Source organism: Pholcus phalangioides, unplaced genomic scaffold (assembly GCF_987345545.1).
Source record: "Pholcus phalangioides strain wild (caught in Gottingen) unplaced genomic scaffold, Ppha-v1.0 ptg000017l_1, whole genome shotgun sequence".
Lineage (NCBI taxonomy): Eukaryota > Metazoa > Arthropoda > Arachnida > Araneae > Pholcidae > Pholcus > Pholcus phalangioides.
The window spans coordinates 4281060-4308514 of record NW_028301610.1 but is presented as its reverse complement, the minus strand read 5'-3'; the positions used below and the strand labels follow the sequence as shown (position 1 = coordinate 4308514).

General features: G+C 36.0%; 1 protein-coding gene across 1 annotated transcript; it reads right to left on the bottom strand.

Annotated features, from left to right (window-relative positions):
- Positions 1-277: 277 nt before the first annotated feature.
- LOC149072126 (uncharacterized) lies at positions 278-27241 on the bottom strand. Its single transcript, XM_089246439.1, has 3 exons — positions 26860-27241; positions 20382-21348; positions 278-608 (listed from the first exon to the last, which is right to left on the bottom strand). The coding sequence occupies exons 2-3, from the start codon at positions 21201-21203 to the stop codon at positions 603-605; spliced, it is 828 nt and encodes a 275-aa protein (XP_089102565.1). The 5' UTR covers positions 21204-21348; positions 26860-27241; the 3' UTR covers positions 278-602.
- Positions 27242-27455: the final 214 nt, after the last annotated feature.

The following is a 27455-nucleotide window of genomic DNA, read 5'->3' as shown; positions in this document are numbered from 1 at the left end:
ACCCCAGCTTAAACGGGTCTAGTTTCGAATTCTAGTGAATGCACGGAAGCCTAACCGCTGAAATTTTATACTAGGCTGAAAAAGCCGGCCTAATCAGCCCATTAAGTGATTGTGGTACGACAAAAATAACCAACTACCCACGCATGCATTACGTGTGTTGTTTTCAAAGAAACACAATTTCTTCACAAATACAACTTTGTTTTAATATCTTTCTTATCATATTACATTTCATATAATACAACTACAAAAATTTACTCTAATAAATTCGCACATAAACAATAACAAATATATATATATATATATATTTATAAAGACATTACAAAAAAAAGTTGGATGATTGCAAAGGACGTGTCTCAGTTAAAGACATCAATATTCACAATGGAGCCTAATTTTCATAGGCCATGTACATACAATTCAATGCAATCTCATACATTTTTACTTCATATATATATAAGGTAGGTTATCTTATATAATTTCTCAGTCAAAAGTCTTTGTAAATCTTTCGAATGGGAAGCTTCACCAATTGCACGACTAATATTATTCATTGAAATAGACTAATAGAGGAAAAATACTTTTTTGTGGTTCGACTTTCTGTAGATCATTCACACCTGTAACAGAAAAGACAGTAATTGCAGTATTTTGTGATCTAAAAGAATAATGACCATAAATACATTCATGTATAAAAATTTGAGAAAACTTGTATGCAGCCCAGCATTTGCAAAATTTCAATATTTGGTAAATAAAGGGACATATTACTACTATGAAGACATCGTTTGTCCTTTTCCTCTATCCGGAGTGACTTGTTGAGGCCCACATAAACTCTGCGGCACTGTAAGGCTCTCTCTGTGTAGATGGAAAATTCCGAAAAAATCATACTTTTCCGACCCATAGTTTTAGAGTAAAACGCGAAATAAAATTTATGACGCTATATCCGGCGCAAGGGATGGAAACCAGTACGTAAGTTTTGGTCCCATTCGCCAGATGTGACGTCATAAATTTTGTTGCGCGTTCTATTCGAGAAGCGTTGTAGAGTTATGGTTCTTCAAACTCTTTTTATCTACTCGGAGTATTGTTCATGACATTGTGTGTTTTATATACAGGGTGGCTGACATTTACTCAATACAATACATATACAAATACAACGCCACAACAGGCAAAATGCCCAACGAGTTGGCTGAGAAAAAGATGCCCATAAATGAATGTACGTAGCGCTCATTCTGATGGAGGTATATGAAACTTGGTATATAGGGGTATATAATAAAAAAAATTCAATTTCTCACCAACAGATGAAAAAGTGGCTCCTTTATCGCAGTTAAATTTTTCCCATTGTCCAAATAATGTATATATCAAGTTCCGATGAAATGGTCAGTTTAATTATACTGGCACTACTTCGCCCGTTGTGGCAGACTTATTTCATTGAAACTTGGTACAGGGTGATCAGCGAATAAGCCCTTATTTCAAAATTAAATATCTATACAACAAAGATCAATAGAATTATGCGGTAAACGGTACGTTTATTATCAAAACTGTAAGAATGTTGTACAGAAATTTCGAAAATTTAGTTTTTTTTAAAATTTTTTGCGCCAGAGGCTTTATCGGCCCCATCTTCGTGCGAGAAACGATTACTACTGAACGTTACGTTACAATTTTGGAACAATTTGTCAGCACACATGGCGCATACCGCAGCCCATGCAGTACCTTTAGGCGAATGCAGTGGTTTCTCTTCACACAAATGAGGATTTTCGGAACCCCAAAATCTCCAGTTTTGTTTTTGTTTTTTTAATTTTAAAAAATTAAAAAACAAACTAAATTTTCGAAATATCTGTACAACATTCTTACAGTTTTGCTAATAAACGTACCGTTTACCGCATAACTCTATTGATCTTTGTTGTAGAGATATTTAATTTTGAAATAAGGGCTTATTCGCTGATCACCCTGTATATACGTTATTTGGACCATGGGGAAAGGATACCTGCGACAAAAAGCGCCACTTTATCGTCTGGTGGTCAAAAATTTAACTGTTTTTTTATTGAATCTTTCTTTTCCCCACGATCCATATATCCTATACACATACGAAGTTTCATCAAAATACCACCATCAGAATTGGCGCCACATACTTCTAAGTAGTGCCAGTTCATTCATAAACATCCTGTAATTTTTAATCCGAATTTTTCCGGACTGTGTGTGTGTATTTCATTTTATCAAAATTATTCATTATTTTTCGTGATAATTGTTTTTTTAGTTGCTGTATTTTAGATATATTTAACAACCATATTTTTACGGTAATCTTTTTTCAGCCACCTTGTTGGGCATTTTGCTTACTTTGGGCTTTTTATTTGTATTTGTATAGACAAAAATCCCATCTCTTAATTAATAAATTCCGACACGACGTTATTATTCCGTTCAGAGCCGCCATTATCAGATTCGGGGCCCGGTGCGAAAATAATATCGGGGTTCCTTAGCCCCGATATCATATATTTTGTGGGGGAAGAGGAATCGGCATTCACAGATTTATGCATTATGACGGAATATTTAAGAATGCTGAAAAACATCCACTCAAAATATATATAGATACAATTAAATGTGTGTGTGTGTAAATAAACGCAAAAATTAATGAAAATTCAGAGCGAAAGAAATTTTAAACTGATGAAAGAAATTATTTTTCTTTTAAAAAATAAAATTAATGAAAATTTTAGGGCCTAATGATCCACAAACTAATGATAATTTGAAATTGATGAATTAAAAATGAGAAATAATTGTAGCAAAAAACCATCAATGAAAATTCAGGATTAGTTAAAGAAAAAATCCCCCAGAATTGATGAAAATTCATAATCAATGAACGAAAAATTTGGTGAGTGATCAAAATTCAGAATTAATGAGGGAAAAATCCTCAAAATTGATAAAAATGGAAAATTGATTAGAGAAAAATTTTAGAACCGATAAAAATTCAGAATTAACGAGAGAAATAATCCCAGAATGGCTGAAAATTGAGAATTTATTAAAGAAATATTTTTAGAATTTTTACTTCTACCATCGTGAGTGTGAGGCGCTCCAAACCGTGGGCCCCGGTGCGATCGCGCTTGTGGCACAACCCTAAGGGCAGCTCTGATTTCGTGTCTAAAAAGCCTTGATAGATTGGAGCAGTGATTCCCCAAAGACGTGGCGTGAAATCTCTCATGGATTCCACTAGATGTTTTAGAGTTACGTTTGTAAAAAATATCAGATTTTCTCAACCAGTGTGTGTCAATTAGAAAATTGTTGCCCTGTCTCTTCTGTCTTTCACAAAAAAAAATTCATGTTTCTAAGTGCAATATTCTTTGAGATATTCAAATCAAAGAAACGGAGGAAATTTAGGAAAAAACAGCGTTAAATGCGGGTGAAACGGTTTTTACGCATTTAACGCTGTTATTTCCCATTTTTCCTCCGTTTTTCGAATTCGAATATTTTAGTGACTATTGAAAACGTGGAATTTTTTTGGTGGCATCAGGAGAGACAGGGCAACAACTTTCTAATTGGGTTTTGGATCACGCGGGGACTCTATATGAAAAGTTAAAAACCCCTTAACACATGAATGACGTTTTTGAGTACTTCCCGTTACTTGAAAATTTTTTTCTAATTGGAAGTATACCTTTAGGATCAACGGTTCGCCGGTAAAATGTCATACTCCCGTTTGCTATTCACCCCGTATACATATACATATATTGAGTATATGTTCTTTGCTCCCACCGGAAAAAGTTGAAATGACGGGCCGGGGGCGATAGAAGCTATGAGTATAACATAGGATCCTATGAGTTCGTTTGAGTCGGGGGGCGATAAAAGAAAAACATTCTGGATTGGGGGCGACGGAACAAAAAAATTTGGGAAACTATGGACTAAGGAGTCTGTAATGGTTATTTGACTGTTTTTAATTAGTTGATAGTCACATAAATAGTGTTCAATTAATATAGAAATTCCTTGTTTATACAGTGAAACCTTGATATAACAATACCTTATGGACAAAGACAAAATATTGTTGTATAGCAGGATTATCGTTATATCAAGAGGCTCGTTATACCGAGAATCGTTGTAGTGAGGTTTAGCTGTAGTTTATTCATCAAGCATTGTCTGAATTTCAATTTTCCGGGCCACACGGTCCAAAGAGGTTCAGAACCACTGTCATAGGGTGTCACGGGAGGGTCCTTGATTGTCTCGGTTTCCGACCAAGGGTCCTCGGTATATGTTAATTAGAAAAAACACCAAGACAAATACTTTCAGACTCGAGAATTCATTTTTTGAATTTTCAAAATGTTCTTGCATTTTTAATACACACAAAATGCATCAAATTCTCAATTTCTTTTTAAAAGAAATAATTCACTTCGCTCAAATTTTTTTCTTTCAAATTTTTTATGCAAAGTTTCCAGAATTTTATTGCTAAATTTTATGTAATAAATCACATTTTTGTACAAGAGGAACTTTCTTCTGGAAGTCATCTTGAAAACGCCCTGAAAGTTCCATTTTAAGTGCTACCCTTTAATGAAAGGTCCCACAGTTCATATTCAACATATTTCCAACTCAAAACTTACACAATCCTTCGAGTCAGAGCTTAACTCCCTGAAGTCAAAAGAAAAAATTCTACAGTGAAAAAAAGCAACCCACACATTTGTGACACCAGGGTCTGAAAGGGTTAAGAAACAATGTTCAAAATAGTGTTAAAAAAATATGAAAATATGCCTTAAATTCTGAAAATCATGAAAAATGCCTCAAAATTACTGAAAAATCATGAAAAATTGTCTTAAAATTTCTAAAAATCTTGAAAAAATGCTCTATCATGTAAAAATAGCGAAATATGCAAAATCTATAAAAAAATATGCTAAGTCATAGCAATCCGAGCCCTAGTGATTATGATTACTCCATGCGGCTATAGTTCGATCCAATCAACCATCTTATTCTTCATGAGCAGAGCTCTCTAGCCACAGTATTTCATTAGTCCACCATCTGAAATTCCTACAAACACCATTAGAAGTTTATTAGTCAAGTTTCTCCAATAGAATAGGATAGCGTTTCCCAACCTATGGTCCGCGGACCAGAGATGGTTCTCAATGATGACAATAGTGGTCCACCAGACTTGATAATTTACTTCCAAATCAATCGTAGAATTATTCAATTGGTGTAATTGATACTAGTAATAATCTTATGAGTTCAAATAAAAATTACAGCTTCATATTTGGCGTCAACATATCTCTTCGAGAAAAATGCATTTTGGTCAGTTTGATAAATTTTCCTAAATTAATCCCTTTTACCGGCGATTATACATAGTACCCAAGCGTCGTTGGTAAATTTGATAAGTACTAAAAAAATACCACTTTTACTGACTGTTATGCATAATACCCAAGCGTCGCATCGTTGATAAACATGATAAATCATACTACAGTAAAACCTCTCTTTCACGGACACCAACGGGACGAAAAAATTGTCACTAAAAGAGAAGTGACCGTTAATGAGGTATTTGAAATGCATACGTTTTGTGTGCAATGGGAAATTATTATTTGGCGGCAAAAGAGATGGATGACCGCTAAGAGACATTTTACTGTATATGATATACTATACATATAATTCATACATGTATCATTATATCGGGGTATGATCGTAAAATTTGTTATCATTATATCGGAGTCCGGATATATTCATCACCCATACTAGACTCATTTCGAATTTTTTTTCATATTTGTCAAATTTACCCACGACACTTATGCATATTCACTGGTAAAAGAGATAAATAGAGCCCGGAATTTCAGGCAAAATGTCAGAAATGCCTTTTTTCGAACTTTTTTTGGAAAAATACCTTTTTTGAATTTTTCCTGGCGCATATGCCTATTTTGACATTGTTTTATGTTTATTCGTTAATTTTAAAGGGTAGTACTTGCATATTTTTAGCATTGGGAACTTCAGAATAATTTTCCTTTATAAAATCTTCAACGCTTAATATTTATTCTTATCAGCACACCCGGACCTATTTAAACGCATATAAGGCTACGTGCCGGAGAGACAGGAAAATCGACGTTTGGCATAGACTTTTCAAGTCAGCTACATATAGAAGAGTTGATCCACTTTGCCCAAGAATATTTAGAAGACACCAACGAATAAGGCAAATACACATGTGTATTTGCCTTATTCGGCGGTGTCTTCTAAACAGCTACATATAGCCTTCAGATCATCAACATACCGTCGAATTCGCATCAAGATGTATATAAGATTTCTGGACGAAAGCAACCCATGTATATATAAGAAAAGCTGAGAATAAATTATGAACATGTTTGTAAATAATTCCATATGAAAAAGTTGTAGTTAAACTTCGGCCTAGCACTAATGCATCTCAACTAATCACATATCAAGTGTTCTATTGAATCGAACTTAGGACTAACCCTTAAGGACTGCTAACACTTTTTTTGGCAGAATAATATCAACACAGCTAATAATGCATTTATTACAATCTATTATTGAAACAGTAAATTCAGTGAGTGCAGCCATTTTTTAGTCAGTTTTTTGACTCTTAATATCGTAGCGCTTTCAGTTACTTTTTTCCCTTCTTTCGTTAATTATAAATGCTTTTTTAGTGCCTTCCTGCCTGCCTATTTTGACCTTTTTTAGTGCCTAAACTCCCAGGCTCTAGGGATAAATTTATCAACTTACCTAGACGAGATTGGTAAGTATGCATAGTAATTGGCTATTATATATAATAACCGATTCATCACATTTACCGTAACATGTATACTCCATGTAATAATGGAATACATGTAAAATAATGGATGATTTCGTAAAGTGCCACCTTCGTAGGGACTAAAGGGAAATACTATTAGTTACTTTTCCGCATATGATACCATGGAGAGAATTAAACGTTTAAAATGGAAATGGGCTGGACATAATGAAAGAAGACAGGACAGCAGATGGACCACAACTATTCTGGATTGGTATCCCCATGGTGTTAAACTTCCGAGAAGGAGTCCCCACGCAGGATGGATAGAAGACATCAGGAAAGTGGCTAGAGTCATTTGGATGACAAAAGCATCTGAGTAAAATGGAAAAATTTAGAGGAGACCGTCATCCAGCAGTGGATAGAAAATGGTTGATGACGATGATAACTTTTCCGCATAACGTCTGTAAAGAGGATCACGCCAACCTCTGCAACATGGGAGCCTAATGATGGGTGCACAAACCCCAGGCTCAAATTTCTCATGGCTTATTCCACAATCGGAATCTCTGTCAGCTAAGATTTCCAGAGAACCCTCAGAGTTCCACGAAAGCTTTTCTATAGAAAGCTATAATAGTTTTCATTGATGTTACAATAAAAATAATTATATTAGACAAATATTCATATTCTGTTTGGCTTCCGTGAATATTAACCACTTCACGTACAAGCTTCGCGTTAGCAATAAATTTGGATTATCTCTATGTGATGAATCGGCGATAAATCTGGTAACCTCGTCCTAACCTAACCGCACGTTAGAAAAAAAAGGAGGAAAGAAAAAAATATATATACACAAAAGGAAAAGTATAGTAGATAAGGTAGACAGGAGACTTTTTAGTGTCTCTTTTCACTTTCACCCTACGTGTTCTCTTTCGCTCTTACATGCATGTAGTAGAAAGATACATTATATGCATGAGGGAAAAACCATTAACAGGAGTATAGGAAGGAAGGAAACGAAAAAAGGAGGAGGAAAAGCAACTTCAGTTAATAGGGTTACTGTAAAGCTTCGCGATGGCGAAGAGAAAGGAAAGAAAACGCAGTAAACTTTTGTTTGAATTTATTTCGCGCTCACGTTTGAAACCAATATTACGTCTGTGATCGTAAAAAGTTTAAGGGGGGGGGGGCGGCAAAGAACATATACTCAACATATGCATATATATACAGGGTGAATAGCAAACAGGGGAGTATGACATTTCACCATCGCCCACCAAGGGGTGATATTGCCCACTTTGAGAAACACTGCCTTAATCTGTGAAATTTGTTATCGTTGGGACTATTATACTGTAGTATGATTGATGTCGTGGCCCCGTAGTGAGAAACATTCTCCAATGCCACATTGTCACTACACATCTCATATTATTATTTTTTCTTTATTCTGAAACATATTCCGTGGACCTCTTACAGACCCCTGAGTCCACGGAACATTTTGGAAACCAATGATCTCTAGGCCATCCTATATTTTTATTGTGTTGTTTGTATTCCCTGGTAAGCTCTCTACTGTCGTTTATTCCTCTAGGAAACATTTTTGACTTCGATACTTTTTGTATGAGCAGACAGAGAAAGCTGTCACATAATAATTGATTTCGAAACGGGAAAAATTTCAGATTGGAAAACTTGAAGTATAGTGCAGAATAATTTATCCGCATAAGCTAACTATGGATTATACATGTTGATTACTTAGTTCCCTTCGCACATTTTACCGTTAGTGAAGGCATACTTTCAATTAGAAAAATTACCAAAATAACAATAATAAATTGTAATCATTTAAAATCTAAACTTCGTTTCATTTTATACAAATTCTTCAACCTAAAACCATATGTAAATCGATCTTTCTTGTTAACCTATTATTATTCAATGTTTCATTCACACTTACTGTAATTTATGGTCTGCCACTCTGGGGAAGTCATTATGTCACCAATATTGCACCCATTATTTCTTTACAAAAAAAAGTTATTAGAATTTTGGCAAGCAATTACATCACTCCAACAAATGAACTTTTTCTTCAATTAAACATCCTTCCTGTAAGACATCTATACTTTTACAGATCCATATTTATAATTGAAAAAAACCAATTCTCTCTACCTCTGAACTCGTCAAAAACATCTAATAGACACAATTTTATTCACTAAATGCCTTCAGTTCATAAAACTATCCTCAAAAAACATTTTAGCTTTTTCATTCCTAAATTTTTTAATAGCCTTCCAAATGATCTCATACAGTCCCCCTCATTTTCAATTTTCAGAAAAAACCTCAAAAAACACTTGTTATAAATTTTCAATATTGAAAATTATTTCTGATTTCATCCTCAGATTCTCAATCACTCCCTGTTGTGTGTGTGTTACTGTCTTTTCACCTCCCGAGGTTGAATTATTCATTAAAATACCCTTGCTGTCAACTGCTCTGCCAATCCAATTCATACATAATCGTATGTTGATTTATAGTTTTTTTTTATAATCACTAAAGCACCCTCCTGTGACCGTTGCATTTTTTATATATATTTGTATTTTATGTATTATATGTGTTTGTGTATTTGCATTCCCCCCCCCCCACCCCCCTTCCTATTTTGATGTTTTTTCATAATTTTTTGTTTTCAATCTCAAAAATTACTACATAGTGACTCTTTATTTTACACTGTATGATAATTGAAATGTTATTGAATTAACTTCATTGTTACAACCAGTATGGGACCTTGGTGTCTCCTTGGTGGTTTTCACTAACCTAATGTATTGTTATCATTCTTCTAACATATTAATAAAATTGAAATTGAAACTCAGATACGTCATTAATGTTGCAAGGTTTTCTATAGTTATCAAAATATAAAGATTAACTTTTTATACGGACACCCTGTCCTCAAAATCCAATTACAAAGTTGTTGATCTGTTTCTCCTGAGACCAACTCCAATAGTCGTTGAGGTATTTGAGTTGGAAACTGGGAGAAAAATTGCGAATAAATGGAGAGAAATTGCAAAAACTAACGGACAACGTTTATTTCCCTTATTTATGCTGTTCTTTCCTCGGGTTTTTAATATTCCAGTGAATAGTGCACTTAGAAACGCGAAATTTTCTTGGTTGGCTCCAGGAGAGACAGAGCAACAACTTTGTAATTGGGACAGGGTGTTTGTATGTATAAAAAGTTGATTTTTTTATTTTTATATTTATTTATTTTTTAATTTTTACAACCCCTCGCAACATGAATTTCATATCTGAGTACTAGATATGCCTAGTGTAGTGTACTAATATTTGGATAATTTTTCTAACTGAAAGTATGTCTCTAGGATCCAACTGTTCACCAGTAAAATGCGGCAAGGGGAGTTAAGCAAACACCGTGTATAACATAGCAGAACATCCAGTGTCTCTACACGACTTAGTATAAAATCTCTATGACAGACATCTTCAACCCGTTGCTCGCGAGCACCACGGTGTTCCTTGAAGCACCCAGAATGCTCGATGTTCGTGTCCAATTTCGTACTCGCGAGTACTTGATCAACGTCCCAAGTAAACACCTTGTACCAATTGTATCGAAGGATTGAAATCATCCTGATTTCGTGCATGGGTATGTCAAACTAGCCGTAAGGGTGCTCCTCTTTCGATGATAGGTACAAGCAGTGCTCGTGACTAGAAAAAAGTTGAAGACCTCTGCTCTCTATGATAACGAGTCCATACAACAGGAAAGTTTCTGAATGAAAATAAAATCAATTATTGGTGAACATATTCCGTGATATTAATACTTGACATCTGTGATGATAATGCAAACATATTCCAGCTCATATGAAAGGAATTCGATTGTAATTCCTGTCTAGCATGCACGCCAAGTAAATCACCTTGAATTTGATTGTGAAATATCTCTACAATGAACAAAATAACACCGACAGTTTTGAGGTAGTTTCTTCGACGCATCAATTAGAAAATACCACATTACATTCTCAAAAATGACCGTAAAAACATCAAATGAATTCATTGCACATCTAAACTTCAGTGAGGCGAAAAAAAATAATTATTGTAAGAAAGGTGACCCGGAATTCAATTAAAAACATACATATCTTACGATGGGGCGCAAGGAAAAAGAAATCAACATTACTAGTCGCAAATGAAAGAAAAGACACGTGAAATGGATATTATTACTAGGAGCCTCTGAATAACCTCCTCTCGTTCAGGGCATTGCGGCTTTTCCATCATCAAGAAGTGAGAGGTTGTAGGTAGTAGCCCCTGAGCCTTTGCCATCTCAAGAAACAGCTAAATTTGACTGGCATCCGCGTCCATGGTCGTGCTATTCGAGGTGAAAAGGTTAAACTGAGCGGTGGAGACCTCTCTCTCGTTAAAAGTGATTCTCGCTTTCTTTTCTTCTATTAGCTCAATCTTTTCTCTTTACACTTTTCAAGAAAAGACTGTCTATCTGCGTAACGCCTTTCTTTTTCATTTTGAGAAAACAGATTAGTCTAAGAAGAGCTGGCCGGAAGGAGTTCTCCCAAAACACTCAATATACGTACAGATATTTCTTCTGTGGAATCTCAAAAGTGATTCATTTCTATTTGTAGATGAGAGGAGCAAGATTAAATTGCAATTTCCTAAGGCTGCCTCCAAATGACAAACTCCAATTAGATTCAAAAATTTTTGTTTGTCACGCAGTACTGTCGGCCCTGCTTAATCGGATATCAACGATTCCAGCACACAATATCCGATCATGCGGGGAACAATTCAATATACGTATACGTTGCCATTTTTCAACGTTAATATAATTTGTATTTTGAAAGCGGATGGAGGAACAATATTAATAAAGCTTTTCGAATAAATCAGGTATCAAAAATGAAAGGAAAATAACAATCGACGATACATTTTACGAACCTCCAATTTACGAACGCGATCTTATTACGAACTGGTCCTCTGTCCCGAACCACATGCCATAAAGATAATGTTAAAATCTGCTCTAATTACGAACTCTCATTTCTATTAACTTTTTATCCCGCTATATTCCCCCCCCCCCCCTATTATTTTATTCTTCCAGCCGCCCTCGAGTTCGCTTTAACTAAAAGTAAATTTCAATTCGGACGTTCTACGTGAAAACAGAGAAAGAGGGGGGAGGGGGTTAATATGTTCACCAATTTTTCATCACCAACATAAAAATCCACATCATGTAGTTCGTGGGGTTGACTATGAAGTGAAGATGTGTTGCATTATGATTAGATAAACTGGTAGTTTTTGAGGGTATGGTACATTATTTATTGATAAGGCAATTTCTGAGTCGGGAATTTATTGAACTAACTGCTGTTGGTCTACTTTCCTCTTCGCAACTTCAACGAAACAGAAAAGATTGTGCTTGAGAGTAAATGAAAAAAAAAATTAATGAAATAAAATGCGCGAAAAATAATGAAAAATAATGTGCGAACACTTACTAAGAAATTTTCAAAACGCCCGGGATTCCAAAAAGTACATTGAGTACTCCAATCAAAGATCAACAAAAGTTCATTTCTGCGGCAAGTGGATCCAGCGGTATTCCACCATCAAGAAAATATTTCAGAAAAGCGAGATTTCCGGAAAGACACTTGTTAATTGGCTGACGAAAATGAGAGGTAAAAGTCCAATTGACGGAAACCTCTGAAACAACGAGCCAAATTATTTGCTTCAAAGTTAAGGAAGGATTTCAAAAAACCAGATGGATGTGGCATTAGAAATTCAAGAAAAGACACGGCCTGACTTTTTGGATACAACTGTCATTACTGAATGGGAGGAAGAGAAGCTCTAAAATCATTCATCACTGAAACTACCGCCAAATATATGATGAAGCAAACAAAGCTAAGTGGTTTGTTTTGCAAATCGTCAAATATAATCGTGACTGACCAATTCATTTTGTATTTCCCGCATTTTTTTCATCGTTTCTCCCATTTACGAACTTTCGATTTTACGAACTAATTATAAAGTCCGTACGGGTTCGTTAAAACGAGCTTCGACTGCATGTTAACTACAATGATCAGTTATTTTTCTTTAGGAAAGGAAGCGCCCTCTATTGGCTGTATGTAATTAACATAACTGTATGTTAATCACAATATGATCAGTTACTTTTCATTAGGCAAGTTAGCGCGCCCTCTATTGGCTCAACAGACAACTAAAATAAAGTAATTAAATGTACACATTGAATACTTGGAGGAGACGAGTAAGACGACTTGAATCCGTGGAGGCCAGTACCTACTCTCAAATGTATTTATTTTTAAATCTTTACTTGGCAACATATTTTCCATTAATTCTAAATGTTCATTCAATAAAAACATTATGTGTATAGGGGTTGATGTGTATTAACAGTTGACGTATTTGATTAAGTAGGGAAAAGTTGAAATTGTCATAAGTGGGGAAAATAACCATTGTCTCTATGGGAAAAATTTTGGAGCCGGAGGATTTTATCAAGCAAGGGTATCCGTTATTCGATTAAGCGGGGCTGACAGTATTTCAATGTCAAAAATCTAATAATCTAATCTAATTCAATGGAATGTGACACCCCATCTAGCTTGCTTAACCATGCTGTGAAATTTAATACGCTAGTCAACATAATTGTACCAGTATCATCACAGATGGAAAGAGTCAAACTACGGGTACCCCAAGTCGATCATCTGAGCAGAAATAGTTCGGGTCGGGTGCCAATGTTTCAGTTTTTCTTCTGCCCTGATCATGGTCCAAATGGCCTCTCATCGCCTCTGGCCCGGCTAGAATATTTTGTTCTAGCCGGGTTCTATTTTATAAATTTTAATATATTTATAAAACAAAATTTTGTTTGATCGTATAGCAATACCCAAGCTTACGCTACCCCGAGATGCGTGAAAGAGAAAAAGAATTCGGAGTATTCGATTTTCTGTGAAAGATGGTTGTTTCCAAAATTAAAGCATAATCACGGATATTATTGCGGAGATGGTGGAGATTATTAAGTAATAATCAATTAAACAATTGTTTTATTCGATCAGAACATTATATGAAACATTCCTTAAACTTTTATTGCGTTAACCCTGGCCTTATGCCGGTATTACACTATAAAAGTTTTAGAAAGTTCTTTTATAAAACTTAAAAAATGAAACCAATAATCGTATCTGTTACACCCCAGACAATGTAACCAATAAGCCTATTGGTTGTTTTTTTCCAAGTTTTGTAAAAGATCTTTTATCGAACTTTTATAGTGCCTTATACTATATTTATATATAACATGTGATGTCGCTCTGTCTACTTTTTTATGCAAAACCAGCGATGATTTCTCCATATAAAATTTAACGCCTCATGGATTACGCCCCTTGGGGCATTGAATAAATTTTCAGAAATCCCATCTTATATAGAGTGGGTATCTACACTATAAAATATAATACAACCAAATTTCATATTTATAGCTTCAGCGGTTTCAGTTCTTGCTCCATATAATATTTGAACCGCCTTATGACCCCCTTAGAGGTTGAAATTTGATACGTCCCTTCTTAGTGAGTCTTTAGATCGTCAATTAAAACTATACTGACTAAATTTCATATTTACGGCTTCGGCGGTTTCGGCTCGGCGTGATACTATACATAACTTTTAGATCCGTTTATGACCCCCCCCCCCTTAGGAGTCGAATTTCGAAAAACCCTTTCTTAGTGAGCCTTTACGTCATGAAATAAAACTACTTCTCACATTCAATATTTATAACTTCAGCGGTTTTGGTGATGATGAATGAGTGAATCAGTCAGTCAGGACATGTTATATATACAGGGTGCATGAGGCCAACAAAAAAATTACACGCTTCTAAGTGCAATATTCACCGAGATACAGTAAAACCCATCTTTTTCGCATTTGCGGGGGAAAAAATTGTCCGTAAAAGAGGGTTGACCATATCAGAGGGGGGAGGGCTCCTGTATTAATTATATTATTTAGTAATAACAGTAACCGAAATGGTTCTTTATTTGAATATGAATGAATATTTTAGTCGAATGGAACAAATGATGAAAATGATGTTCATGACTGTCAAATAGGGTTTCGAAATACATTATGGGGCGCGGTAGCCCAGGTTGATAAGATACTCGCCTAAAGTACCAAAGGATGTTTAGAGGTATCGCGAGTTCGACCTTGTCAGAAAACTTTCCTGACACGGGGGTACAACAGAAACGACGACATGACCGCAGAAAAAATTGCTACCGCAGGGAGTCCCCCATCGAGAGGTTAGCGCACCAACCTCTCGATGAGTATAAAGACAAGCCTGCCGTTCGGAATTGGCAATAAATTGTAGGTCCCGGTCTATTTAGCCCTTGTGTGCAAAAAATGACCGTGTTGAGACAAATGATCGAAATATATTATTTAAATACGCTTCTTGCCGGGATATTTTTATTTGGCCGTAAAACACACAGGGGTATCCTCATCTGAGGGGTGACTGTTAAGAGGGGGTTTCACTGTATTTGAATTGGAGTATGGGAGAAAAATTGCGAAAGAGAGAACGACATTTTAATAACTATACAACCCCTCGCAACACGAATGACTTATCTGGGTACTACATATTATTTGTATATTATTTTAATTGGAAGTGTGCCTCTAGGATCAAAGGTTTGCCAGTAAAATGTCATATGCACTATTACCTACGCACCCTGTATATACAGAAAACTGGATGTTGAGAGAGGCTGCTGAGATTTTTTTAAAGAAAAATTCATCACTGCCTCTTCCAGGAATCGAAACCGGGCTCCTCGTATGCCGGACGAGTGCTCTATAACAACTAAGCTTTATTTTCTTCCTTTCAAATCGAGAACAACTCCGGTCCGATCGCCATAGACAATTTACTACAAAGTGAGTTGCGGCGGAAGTGTGAGCATCTGGTGTGTGATTTCTCAGTGCTGGCATCTATATTTCAGAAGTAAAGCGAGTGAAATGGAATGCTTGAATATTTATACCGTTTGTAGGCCTGCTGCTTTCTGTGGCGAGACATTTTAACGGTGAGATCGGCTCGCATTCATTCGTCGAAGTTGGGAACCACAGAAAACCAACTTCAGCCGCCTGCCAGTGGGATTCGAACCCGGGACCTCGGGATGCGAGTCCGGCGCTATGACCGGACTACTACGGCGACTAATCACTAAGCTTTCTTTCTTTCAAACCGAGCACCACTCAGGTCTCGCCATCTATGGGCGATTTTCTACCTAGTGAGCTGTGCCGGAAGTGTAACTGTGTGTATGTACCTAACACAGTTCTGAGTGCGTATTTAGTGTTGTGTTTGATTTTTCAGTGCTGTCATCTATATTTCAGAAGCGAAGTGAGTGATTGTGATTGAATGTGTTATGATTGAATTACAATTGTACTGTTTGTAGGTTTGTTGCTCTCTGAGGCGAGACTTTTTAACGGTGAGATCGGCTCGCATTCAGAGGAGATAGAAAATTCAGATTTAATTGTAGATTCTTCCTTGGAGCGTATGTAGAAATATATTTAGAGCATTATTCCGGCTGACGTGGGGCCCGGGTTCGAGTCCCGGCAGAGATGAATTTTTCTTTCCAAAAAAAATCAGCATCTTCACACAACATCCATTTTTCTGTATATCTTGCAATACTCTATTTATATGTAAATCTGTGAAAAACTGTACCCCGACTTACGTATCGTGTAACTGTGTATAAAACTGCTTATAGTTTAAATAAGGCTGAAGCCTTACTTATACAGTAAAAGTTGTTTGTGTTCAGAACTTCTTCTTATCGTTCCTTATCATTTCTTGTTTATGTGAGTAATTAAATGATGTCCCAATGAAACAGTCAGGGAACGAACTAGAAATTTAGGAAAGCTATACTCCGCCTCGATGTTCGTCGAATGTCGGCCTGCAAGCGAACGTCATTGGCGTTAAAGTCGCTCAAAGTTCCGAAGAATTAAAATCAAATTTTTTCAACGCAAGAATGAACAATGCCTAGGAAAGTGATAACGACATCTGTAAAGATCGGATAGGGAGCCTATCCCCCTTCTCCTCAATCTGCAGCAGGGCTCCTAGGCTGGGATCTTTGGTGGCGCCTTCCATATAGTGAATTTATAGCGGGAAAAACAAAAAAATGACGAGAATCGTCTCTGGGCCCCAAGTTAAAGCTCTTCCTACTGTGGTTTCTAACTTCAAGTCACGAATGCAAGCCGATCTCTCCGTTAAAAAGCCTCGCCACAGAGAATAACACGCCTACAACGATACAATTATTCTCAGTGATTGAGATTCTCCTTTACTCATGAGAAGGAGATATGATTATATTTAAGATTTTCAGGGGGATCGATATATATGATGGGTCACGAAGTATTGTTATGTCGTCTTGACGATTAGTCGAAGATAGAGACAACTCTATGCCGTTGTGTATCAGGGAGTTTTTCTCCAACAGGGTTGTAAATACATGGAATGGCTTACCTTCGGATGTCGTGAATTCCCCACGATAGACACTTTCAGGAGGAAACATGATGAGATGGGTGGGAGTGATCGAGAAGCTATATGTATTTAAAGAGTGACAACCTTATTATTTCTATGGGCAGATATTTTAGTTGTTTAGTTACTTTTTCTGGCTTTACTATTTTTGGGTAGCTGTATTTACTACAAAAACCATAATTTTCTGATACTAATTATTTCTATTTATATATTTTTGTTTCTCCTTTTACTTTTTTTCAGCCACCTTGTTTGGCAATTTGCTTGTTGTGGTTTGCAATTACATATTTGTATTTGTAATGTTGGCTTTTTTTACGTATCAATAAACAAAACCAACACATTACCATTCGAATTCACCATCCTGGCGATAGTTATATTCAGTTATCAAGTTATATATTCAGTTAATTAAGTAATTAATTGAAAATAATTAATTGAAGATTTATAATACTTACCAGCACGAGCTTGGGATTAAACAATCTTAGTTGAATATGATAAATTCCTCGTTTATGACCAAAAATTATTATCATTTATTTATTATTATTTGTTTAATATTATTGTAATTTTTACCATCTGTTTTACCATCTGTACCGTTCCTTGCAATCTATGGTTTTAATTCCTGCGAACTTATATTATAACGGTTGTTATAGGATAATCATCAGGGTAATAATTTCCTGGATAAAGTTTGCGGTGTAAATGTACTGATACTCATAACGAATGGTCAGCCTCACGCGTCTATTCTTTTTATTTCGAAAACCTTTTAAAATATGTACAAGAACCCAGAGCAAAAAACAAATTGTATATGCAAAGAATTAAATTTTTATTGAGGTTCAAAGGTTCCTCTTTAGTTTCGGTTTCGTGTAACCGGAATAATGTATGAATGAAATATAGAAGTGGTTTCAAAAGGTAATAAATGTCTCAAAGACAGCAATGGAGATTGTCTTACGGCCGAATTATTAGTATGACAATTTTTAAACCCCTGTTTCACACAAATTTAATTTCTGGTTGAGCTATAAAAAAGTACAGTATCAATCGATTCAAATTTCAAAATAATCTATTATTCAGATCTAAACCTGTCAAATTTGCGGGTAATATTGTACAATGATTTAGCGTGTTGACTTGGTGTTACAAGTGTCTATATTAGATGAGAAAATGTTATTAAAGAAAATCGCCCTAAAATCTCGTGATAGACAAAGCATTTTTTGGTCTAAGCATGTACTGAACCTGCGAATGTAAAGAATCTAATAATGTACATGAAAATTTTCTATCTTGTGCGATGTTGCGAAATGGTAAAGTGAAATAAAATTTGAAAGAACTCTAATGTTTCTTCGGTATCAGGATATGGGGGGACAATATTCAAACACAATGCAACTCCAAGTAAACGGTAGATCGTAGAATATATTTGATTCATTAGAAGTCTTTCATGAATTGAAAGACGATAGAAAGAAGATAGGAAGACTACGAATGTGATATTATTGAAGACCAGCTCAATAAGAGATCTACGTATTTTACCAAAGAACGTTTTGATGTCACACAACTTCGAAATTGTTGTATGAATTTCCTAATGCGGTTCACCGGCTGTAAACCGCAGCTCAGTTCTCGTGTGCATGAATCACTCTGGTCTGACAAAAATTATCAAATGACCGACGAATAGCAAAGACTAAATACCAAAAAGAAAACAAGATCTTTTGTGGATTCGGGAAATGTTGATTTTACCCTCCCAGTTCGTGTAAATGAATGCGAATGCTGTAGATCTTTTATTAAATTCAAAGGCTGGCTCCGAGAGCCGAATTTATGATTTTGCTGACAGTGGCTATGCAAATTTTGTCATTCTTCTTCCGCTTTTTTTTTGACCACCCATTCCCCAACTTTGCCTCTCTGGGCTGTAGTCCACTTAGCCTACCCTATAAATATTCCCCTGACTCATTCTCGTTTTTACGCATATGTTGAAATATCTTTATATCACTTTATATAAGTGAGAGACATTAAGTAGTAAAAAATAATAATATTATTATTATATAACATAATAATTATTAATGTATGTATAACGCATTAAGTATAAAACTTGTACAAGTTTTATACTTAAGTTTTAAGAAAAATAGCCCGATGCGAATGTGTTAAAAATCTGATAATCTCCAGATGTTATGATTTCAAGCATTAGTCGTTGAACGCATCAAATCTGAAGAAAAATGGTAATAAAAAATACAAATATAATACAAATATTTTTATACAATCCTCTTTTCTTAAGGAAACAGTACAAGAGACCTCTTCCTTTCACCATCATTTATGCTTTGAGCACAAAATCGCGTAGAAAGTAAGGTGCTTTAATGGTGGGTCATTGGTGTGAGAAGAGTCATACATAATTCATCAATTACTAGATGCCTCATCAGCGTATCAGTTTAGAACTATGATGTGGATATTATGACATAATTTCCGTGCATATTTGAAGGATCGATAATATTTTGGCATGAACGTCAAGATGCATTTACTTAGAACCGGTTTCGTGATCTTCATACTTTGATCTGTACAAATTCGTACCAAATATAATTGCCGATACAAACTTTCTTGTCAGGATGTTGAAATATGTGATGTAGAATAATAGATCATAATGAATAATATCATGCCCCTTCTTTTAACATTTAAAATAATATTGAATTAAATTTATCATTTTAGCCAATCTCGACTTCATCAAGTAGATGGTAAAAATTTACAAACGCCTTGTAAAATTGTATTCAGCTTAACATTAAATTTTCGGACACAAGATAGCAGAGAAAAATAAATTTTAAACTGTCTTTAATAAGTTTTGGTAGAAAAATAAATTGCGAAAGAGTAACATTCTAGCTTAAACTATGAATTTGTAAAAATAAATTAAATTCAGCAAATATCTATATATATGAGTGTGTCATACTTACGGAAATCAGTTTTTATTTGAATGTCATATCAATGCTTTTGAACTGTGTCATGTGAAATGATCACATAGACCCCCCTCCCCCCGTCCCCGTAAATTTCAGTGTGTTTGAAATTCAAGATTAGACTTAGATTCCTTCTTTTATTCGGTATTGGCTTTCAAAATTACGTAGTGGTGTAATTAGCCCAAAGACAATAGCAGTATAAAACTAGACCATTCAGAATTTTTTTGTAGCGGGAATATTTCCTGTGTGGCAACATATAATATATCCGTTAATTAAAAAGAGACGGTGAATTCGTGATATTGAACTTGAAAAAGATAAAATTTGATTGAACTATTAATAATAATGATTTTGTATCACATAAGAAAAGGCCGTAAATAAAACTTACCGCCCAGCAAGTCATCTGTGAGTTGGCTTCAATTATCCCGCCACAATTGGGCGACATCTCGGATTCGATGCTCGTCGGGCTGGGTGATTCACTACCGAGCGACCACGTGCTTGGGCAGCCGGTTTCGCACTGGTGTTCGCCAGAGAAACCAGATGGAACACCACCGTCGTAAACGAAACCTCCGTGACGCGGAACGCCAAAATGGAACGGTACCGAGTGGTGCTGAGAATGATGGTGATAGTGATGTCGGTCGTACAAATGATGGTAGTAATCGGCCGCACCTGCCGCATCCTCAACGTAATGTTGGTGATAGAGCAGCAATTGTCGCAGTTGCCGTATGTAATCTATCGCCGACCTCAAAGTTTCAACTTTGCTAAGGCGTTTACCTCTGGTCGTAGTTGGTACGTACTGCCTAAGTTTAGCAAAACCCATGTTTACCATTCGTACGCGTTTTCTTTCTCTTTCGTTTCTTCTAGCAACCGAACCACCTGCTTGTTGAGATAATAGGGCCTCTGGTGAGTTATTACTGCATCCTGAGGACCCTTCCCCACCTAGGAGACATGGTTGAGGTTGATGCTGTGGGAGCGAGGTGGATGCGTTGTTGCATGTGGGTGGTGAACTGCAGCAGTTTGGATCGAGACCTTGTTCCGATGATAACGATAGAGGTGATGAGCTACTGGGAGTGTCGTATCTACCGTCGGCAAGAAAAGATCTCTGCTCCATGTATGTGTCACAACATACTGCACTAGAACATATCTGTGCGTTGATGTTGGCGTGGCCCATATCCGGCCCGTTAGACATCGGAATCCCGTCTACATCCATGTCATTCGATCACTTTCTGTCGTTCATAGCATAGAGCTCTTCGTCATGTCGAAAGGCAGATCGATCTCTCGCAGTCTATGAAGGCCTCAGAGAGACGCCACTTCACCAAATGGTATTCTTCGGACTTTCGGGAAAATGTTTGCACCTGTGAAATATTTGGATGAGAATCAAACCATCAATAATGATACTTGGAGCGCTATCAATTAAAACCTATGTCTAAGAATAATCAGAGAAATGACACGATAAAATCTCAAAAATAATATAAATGGGGATGTGGTAATGTAGAACAGGTCTGGAGAAATCTCAAAAAAATTACATGCTCAGTCGGGCACGCGACTGAAAATTATACATGTCCAAATCAATATTTCACATGCCCGAACAAAATTACTAAATATTATATATATATATATTATTGCGTTCACATATTTCATCACGAAAATATTTTCCGTTGTCATAAAGAACGCACAAAACAGCTTCATGTAATAGTTATTCACATAGTCTTTTCTTTTTTTCAAAAAAAATTGAATACACAAATTTTTAATATAAATTATCATCTGATTCTGCTTTATCATTACTATGACTGTTGATTTGATGAAAACAAGCACAGAGAGTTTCCCCAATCTTATTTGTCTTACTGTTCCTTGTCAAATTCTTTTCCCCCCCTTTAAATGCATCCCATTAGGTTCGGTGTCAAATTTTTAAATTTTTGGACTATCGATCTGAATGCTCATAAATTAATGTGGTCATTAATTAAAAATCTGAGCTCAGTCAATTATAATTTTCCACGCTGTTGGTGTCTGAGAAAGAAGTATGTGTCTGTTCAATTTGTTGGTGGAATAGTAGCCCACTAGATTCCAACGTAAATTTTCTTGCGAAAAATTAGAGTTATAAGGCTGTTTCGCGGAACCGTTGATGATAATGAGGCGTCTGATCTACGGAACTCAAAATTATTTTGAATATTTTTCCAAGAAAGAAAATGTGTCACTACTTCCGTCTAAACAGCATCATAGTCCCAAAGCAAAATGAAAGAGGGCTTAGGAACCACCACTTAATTTACATATTTATTGTCACAAATAATTGTACCAGATTTTATCGCGGCAGCCACTATGCAAATGAGATCCCCGTGCCGTGTCCGCGTGGGACTAGTGCGTTAAAAAGGGCCCTGGGTGTTCCGTAAAGTACACGTAAATTCTGTAATTCAATAATCTTCACTTCTAGTGGATGAAAAATATCGAAAGAAAACAGTTTTTACAACTTATAATTTCCTGATAAAACGGAAAATGACCTTCATGAACTTCTGGTTTAAAAATTTCATGTGAAAAAATGTCATGTTATTGTTTCCAAAGTTGTTTAGTGTTTTGATTTATTTAAACGACCTTAATTCATGGAAATTCAAAATAAAGAACACATTTGTGAGTATCGGTAACAAGAAAGCTTTCTTCCCTCAAAGTACCCCGGGTTCTGGGAAACTGTAAGGGTTCCATGGCGGTTGATCATACGGAACCCCAAAAAAAGTTGTCACGAAACACCAGTTGGAAACCCATGTCATAGCCGATTTACGTTCCAAGATAGAACTTGGGCAGGTGCGAGGGACGCAGCAGCACCGTGCCGCAAAATATTAAAGGGCGTAAAAAATATATCAAAATACATTGACATAATGCATCGCAAATGCCTAACAACATCTTATCTAGGAATTAAATGAAAATAACTAGTAGCACCCAAATAAGACTTATTTGAGAGCTTATGTGTGTAACCGTCTCATACAGCTTGTCTAGAAAGTCCTTACCCAAGCGTTTTTCTTCTCAACCGGTTATGGAAACCTACTTCAATTAGCAAAAGTCTCCAAATAACGTTCTCATTTTACATGTCATTTATTTTACTAGGGGTCCCCTAGTAAACTTTCTGGACACGCTGTATATATACCGTAAAATCCATATATGTCTTATTACGCACCCATACAGTTATTTTAGTGAGTCGCAAAATGATTGATCTCGGCCTTGTGGTAATTTTAATAACGTAAAAAATAGTCTAAAATTAGTCTCTCGTGTTTTAAAATTAAAAACACGAAAATGTTTTAGCTTTTTTTATGTGCTCGCGTCGGACGTGTGGTTGATAAAAAAATGCACGGTAAGAAAATTTTGAATGCCCCGGGCATGTCGAGCCCGGTAGTTCAGTAGAAATTGTCCAGCTCTGTCAAGAACGAAGTATCACTATCCGTAGGACTCGGATGTTGATCTGTATGGTCCAGTCCAGTGTTTCTCAGAGTGTGCATCGCGGCTCCTAAGGGCATCGCCAACTTTCTTCGAGGGCGTCATGACTAGATGAAAATAATGAAGCATGTGTGACTTTTTATGCTTTATAGGGGTTATTTTATAGAGGAAAAACACCAAAGTGAAGTACTTTGGGGAGCCGCAGATTAACCATGAATAGGGCAAAGGGATCTGTGAGTGACAAAAGTTTGAGAATTGATCGTGGAGATGAAACTGGAGCAAAGCACACCCACAGAACACTTTTCCACCAAAATCAATAAAACCAAACCTTCTATTACTTCGGCAAAAGTAAAATTGAACATAAGCAGAATAAAAAACATTGTGCAAAAGTTTTTGGAAAAAACCAAAGAGATCGTTTCGGAACACTTAATACTGTTCCTAAACGATAGCGAAATCACTGATTTTTTTACTCTACACTGTATTAATTGATTTTAGGCATTTGCCGAAATAACGTTGAGTGTGATTTCATTCATGATCAATAGCGTAGGCAGGATTTTCTAGGGAGGGGGGAGGGGTTGAAATTTTTCAAGGTTTTTTTTTTGTTTTTCACTGATAAAATACACCATAATCTCGGCTCAAGGCCCCCACCCTCCCTTGCGTAAGCCTATGTTCACGATACCGAAGATTTCATCAGAGATCTAAATTTACCTCAGAGTCTATTTCAGCGCAAAAAAACTTGCAGTAATGAAATTACCCATTTTTCATTTACTATGGAACTTAGGAGAAATGCATGGCATATCCTTTCAATTTTTTTCATTTCGAAACTAGTTTCGGTTTCACTGGACAGCCGTGCGACACATAAATCCATTCTGACAAGCTTCATATCGAAATCGATTCTAGTGTGTGGTCGTGTTTTTGCTAAATAAACCGCTTTTTCCCCTAAACTTTAGATATCGTTCCGAAGAGAGACCAGAAAAATAAATTCAAACATATAATTTCATGTATTAATGTAATTTTAGAGTAGTTAAGTAGTTATACAGAGGTTACCCAGGAACTCTGTATAAATCTATAAGCAAAGTTGTCGATATTAATTAGAATTTTCATTTATATACTTCGCTTTATTGTAATTCGAACATTTTAATAATGTATGTTATTTTTATGTTTGTATGTATCATAAAATTATTTTTAATATAATATTTTTCACGCAGAGTGACCATTTTATGAATTTAAGTGAATCAATTAGACTTGCTTCAAATTGATTCAAAGCCAATTTTGAAGTGCAATAAAACCCATTTCCTGACTGGATCCGAACCTGAAATACATTGAGTTGGAAATTGATGTTTCAAACCCCATGGATGTGTGTGGCCAGAAAACTAAGGAAAATTAATAAATTTATCATTGAATCCAATAATTTATCACGAATGAAGTTCTACATGGGTATGGGAAACTCGTCTGAAGAGTATAGGTGTGGTCTAACAGAAGAAAAACATCATCGTAATCAAAAGTGACTCGATTCTCTCTCTGGATATACAGTCACGGCTTCTCTTATCCTAGATCACGATCTTTTTATTCATATCCTTCATTTTTTATCTCAATTACTGGCTCAATCATGTTAAACGAGAGCCTTAAATTAATACGAGAGCCCTAATATTATCATGTTAAACGAGAGCCTTAAATTAATACGAGAGCCCTAATATTATCATGTTAAACGAGAGCCTATCAGTTTTGTACGTTGACGCTGATTTTTGTTAATTGAATTTTCAACATGGTTCAATTCTTAACTACATGTAAAAAGCATGATTTGAGGGATGCATTAGACCACGCGATTTTCCCCCCCTAAAGAATGTCGTTATAAGTCTTTGCTAGAAGTGAATCTTTGAAACTCATTCTAATTCTTTTTTTGCGGACATTCAACATTAGTGTCTTCCAAACCTTCACCGCAATTCGTTCGCTTCCAGTGATACATTTTGATTACAATAACCGAGCTATCAGTTCGCAAAGCAAACAACGCATCATACAGAGATCTCGGCACCACACAAACGTCGCTTACATATACTTGCATTTACTTAAACGTATATCTCTCGTCACGTTCTACGTGTTTAATACCACCAGCTGCTTTCATACGCATTTTGCTTCCGAAATACAAGTTTTACGTATACTTATATATATATACAGGGTGATTATAAAAAAAACTATCCCGACATATGGGCCCCTAACTATCATACCATTCACAGAAACTGAATGAAATTTCGGCATAAGGTATTTTGAGGTATGCGCTCAAGAATGATATGGAAAACAACAGTGTCACTCTAACAGTTACGGTTACAGTGAGAAAATTTCGAAAATATCAAATGGCAACACCAAGTTTTTTGTATTGGAATGCGATCTCCATACTGAAAAACACTAAATAGCGTTGGAATGGCACCTGTAGCCCGAAAATCCCCGGAGCTAGGCAAGGAAAAAGTAAAAAGGACTTTGCCGTGCACCAGAGCATTAATGTTCGTTTCATTCGGCTGAGATCCCAGCCTGATTAGTCCTCCACAAGGTCATGTGGAAAATTTGTGAAACACAATAAAATGCTTTATTTTATGCTGCTTCTCTGTCCTTATTGGTTGTCCTCACTTTTAGCCTATCTACCGCCGGGGATTTTCATGCTACAGTTGCCGTTCGAACGCTATTTAGGGTTTTTCACAATGGAGATCACATTCCAATACAAAAAACTTGGTGTTGCCATTTGATATTTTCGAAATTTTCTCACTGTAACCGTAAGTGTTAGAGTGACACTGTTGTTTTCCATATCATTCTTGAGCGCATACATCAAAATACCTTATGCCAAAATTTCATTCAGTTTCTGTGAATGGTATGATAGTTAGGGGCCCATATGTCGGGATAGTTTTTTTATAATCACCCTGTATATTATATACTATTTACTGATACTTTTTGCTTACGTTCAGTGCATCTATTGAAACATTCATTCAACGTTGCAGAGGCGTACAACTTATTATGGCATTTCATTTGAGCAGAATTTATAGCTAATCAACACAGCATACCTTATTCATCTCAGTTGCAGAATTTCTATGCAGTAACCAACATTGTTGCACACGTGATCCTTTACATGTATTTAATATTTTAAATATTTAGTCATATTTTGCTTTCAAATACGTTTTTTTGCACTCACTGGATAGTGAAAACGCGTAATTTTTCAACAAATTGAGTATTGATTAGCACTAAAAGCAGTATGAGTGTTTGATAAACAAGTTTGTCATGCAAGAAGTTAGTTTCTGGAGAATACAGACTTATACTTCTTCTCTAGTTAGAACTCAGCAAAGTTATTTATAGGTTAGTTTTTATTCGTTCTAGATTAAAATTAAATAAAAGCTATATTTGATTCGAATACTGAAAATTATAAAAGAAAATTAATACAAAACGATGATGCATTAACTTACCCTCAATCGAAGTTCCACGGTTTTGCCGGAAACACTATATCTGTAATGGACAACTGCAACGGGATTTACTAGCCGAAGGCTTCCGTGTCTGGATTACGCAAGACTCAATCACTTTCTGGACGTTGTAGACGAGTCGTGTTGTTTTTTTAGTAACTGTTTGCACACATTCACAATAAAAAGGAGGTAGGTAAAACATTAATCGAAGCTCCGCCTTCCTACAGGTAATGCACCTATGAGCAACTATTTCAAACGGCCTACGCTATGTCGGACGTGTCTGTCTCTCCTCCTACGATCCCTGGACGAGAGTATTTTCGTGTCTTGAGACTCCTATCCTCCACAACTACCACTACTATCTGGAGAGTGGTGTTGATGAAATAAGCATTTTGGCTGTCAATTTCCATTAAATTACTGCAGAGAAATCAGCAATCACGAACTTGCCGATCGAGCTCAATAAGCTGCATCGTGGTTTATCAGACGGAGCCAGTTACTTGACTGGTTGGTCTCGTCAATCTCTAGTTCAGTGAGGCTTGCTTCTTTTTCCTCTCCCCCTCTCTTTCAAACACGACTTGTTATGTGTATCGCGTTGTTATACCACT

What these genes read in the sequence shown, in the direction of transcription:
- LOC149072126 (XM_089246439.1), bottom strand. Translation starts at nt 21,203, where the DNA reads ATGGATGTAGACGGGATTCCGATGTCTAACGGGCCGGATATGGGCCAC.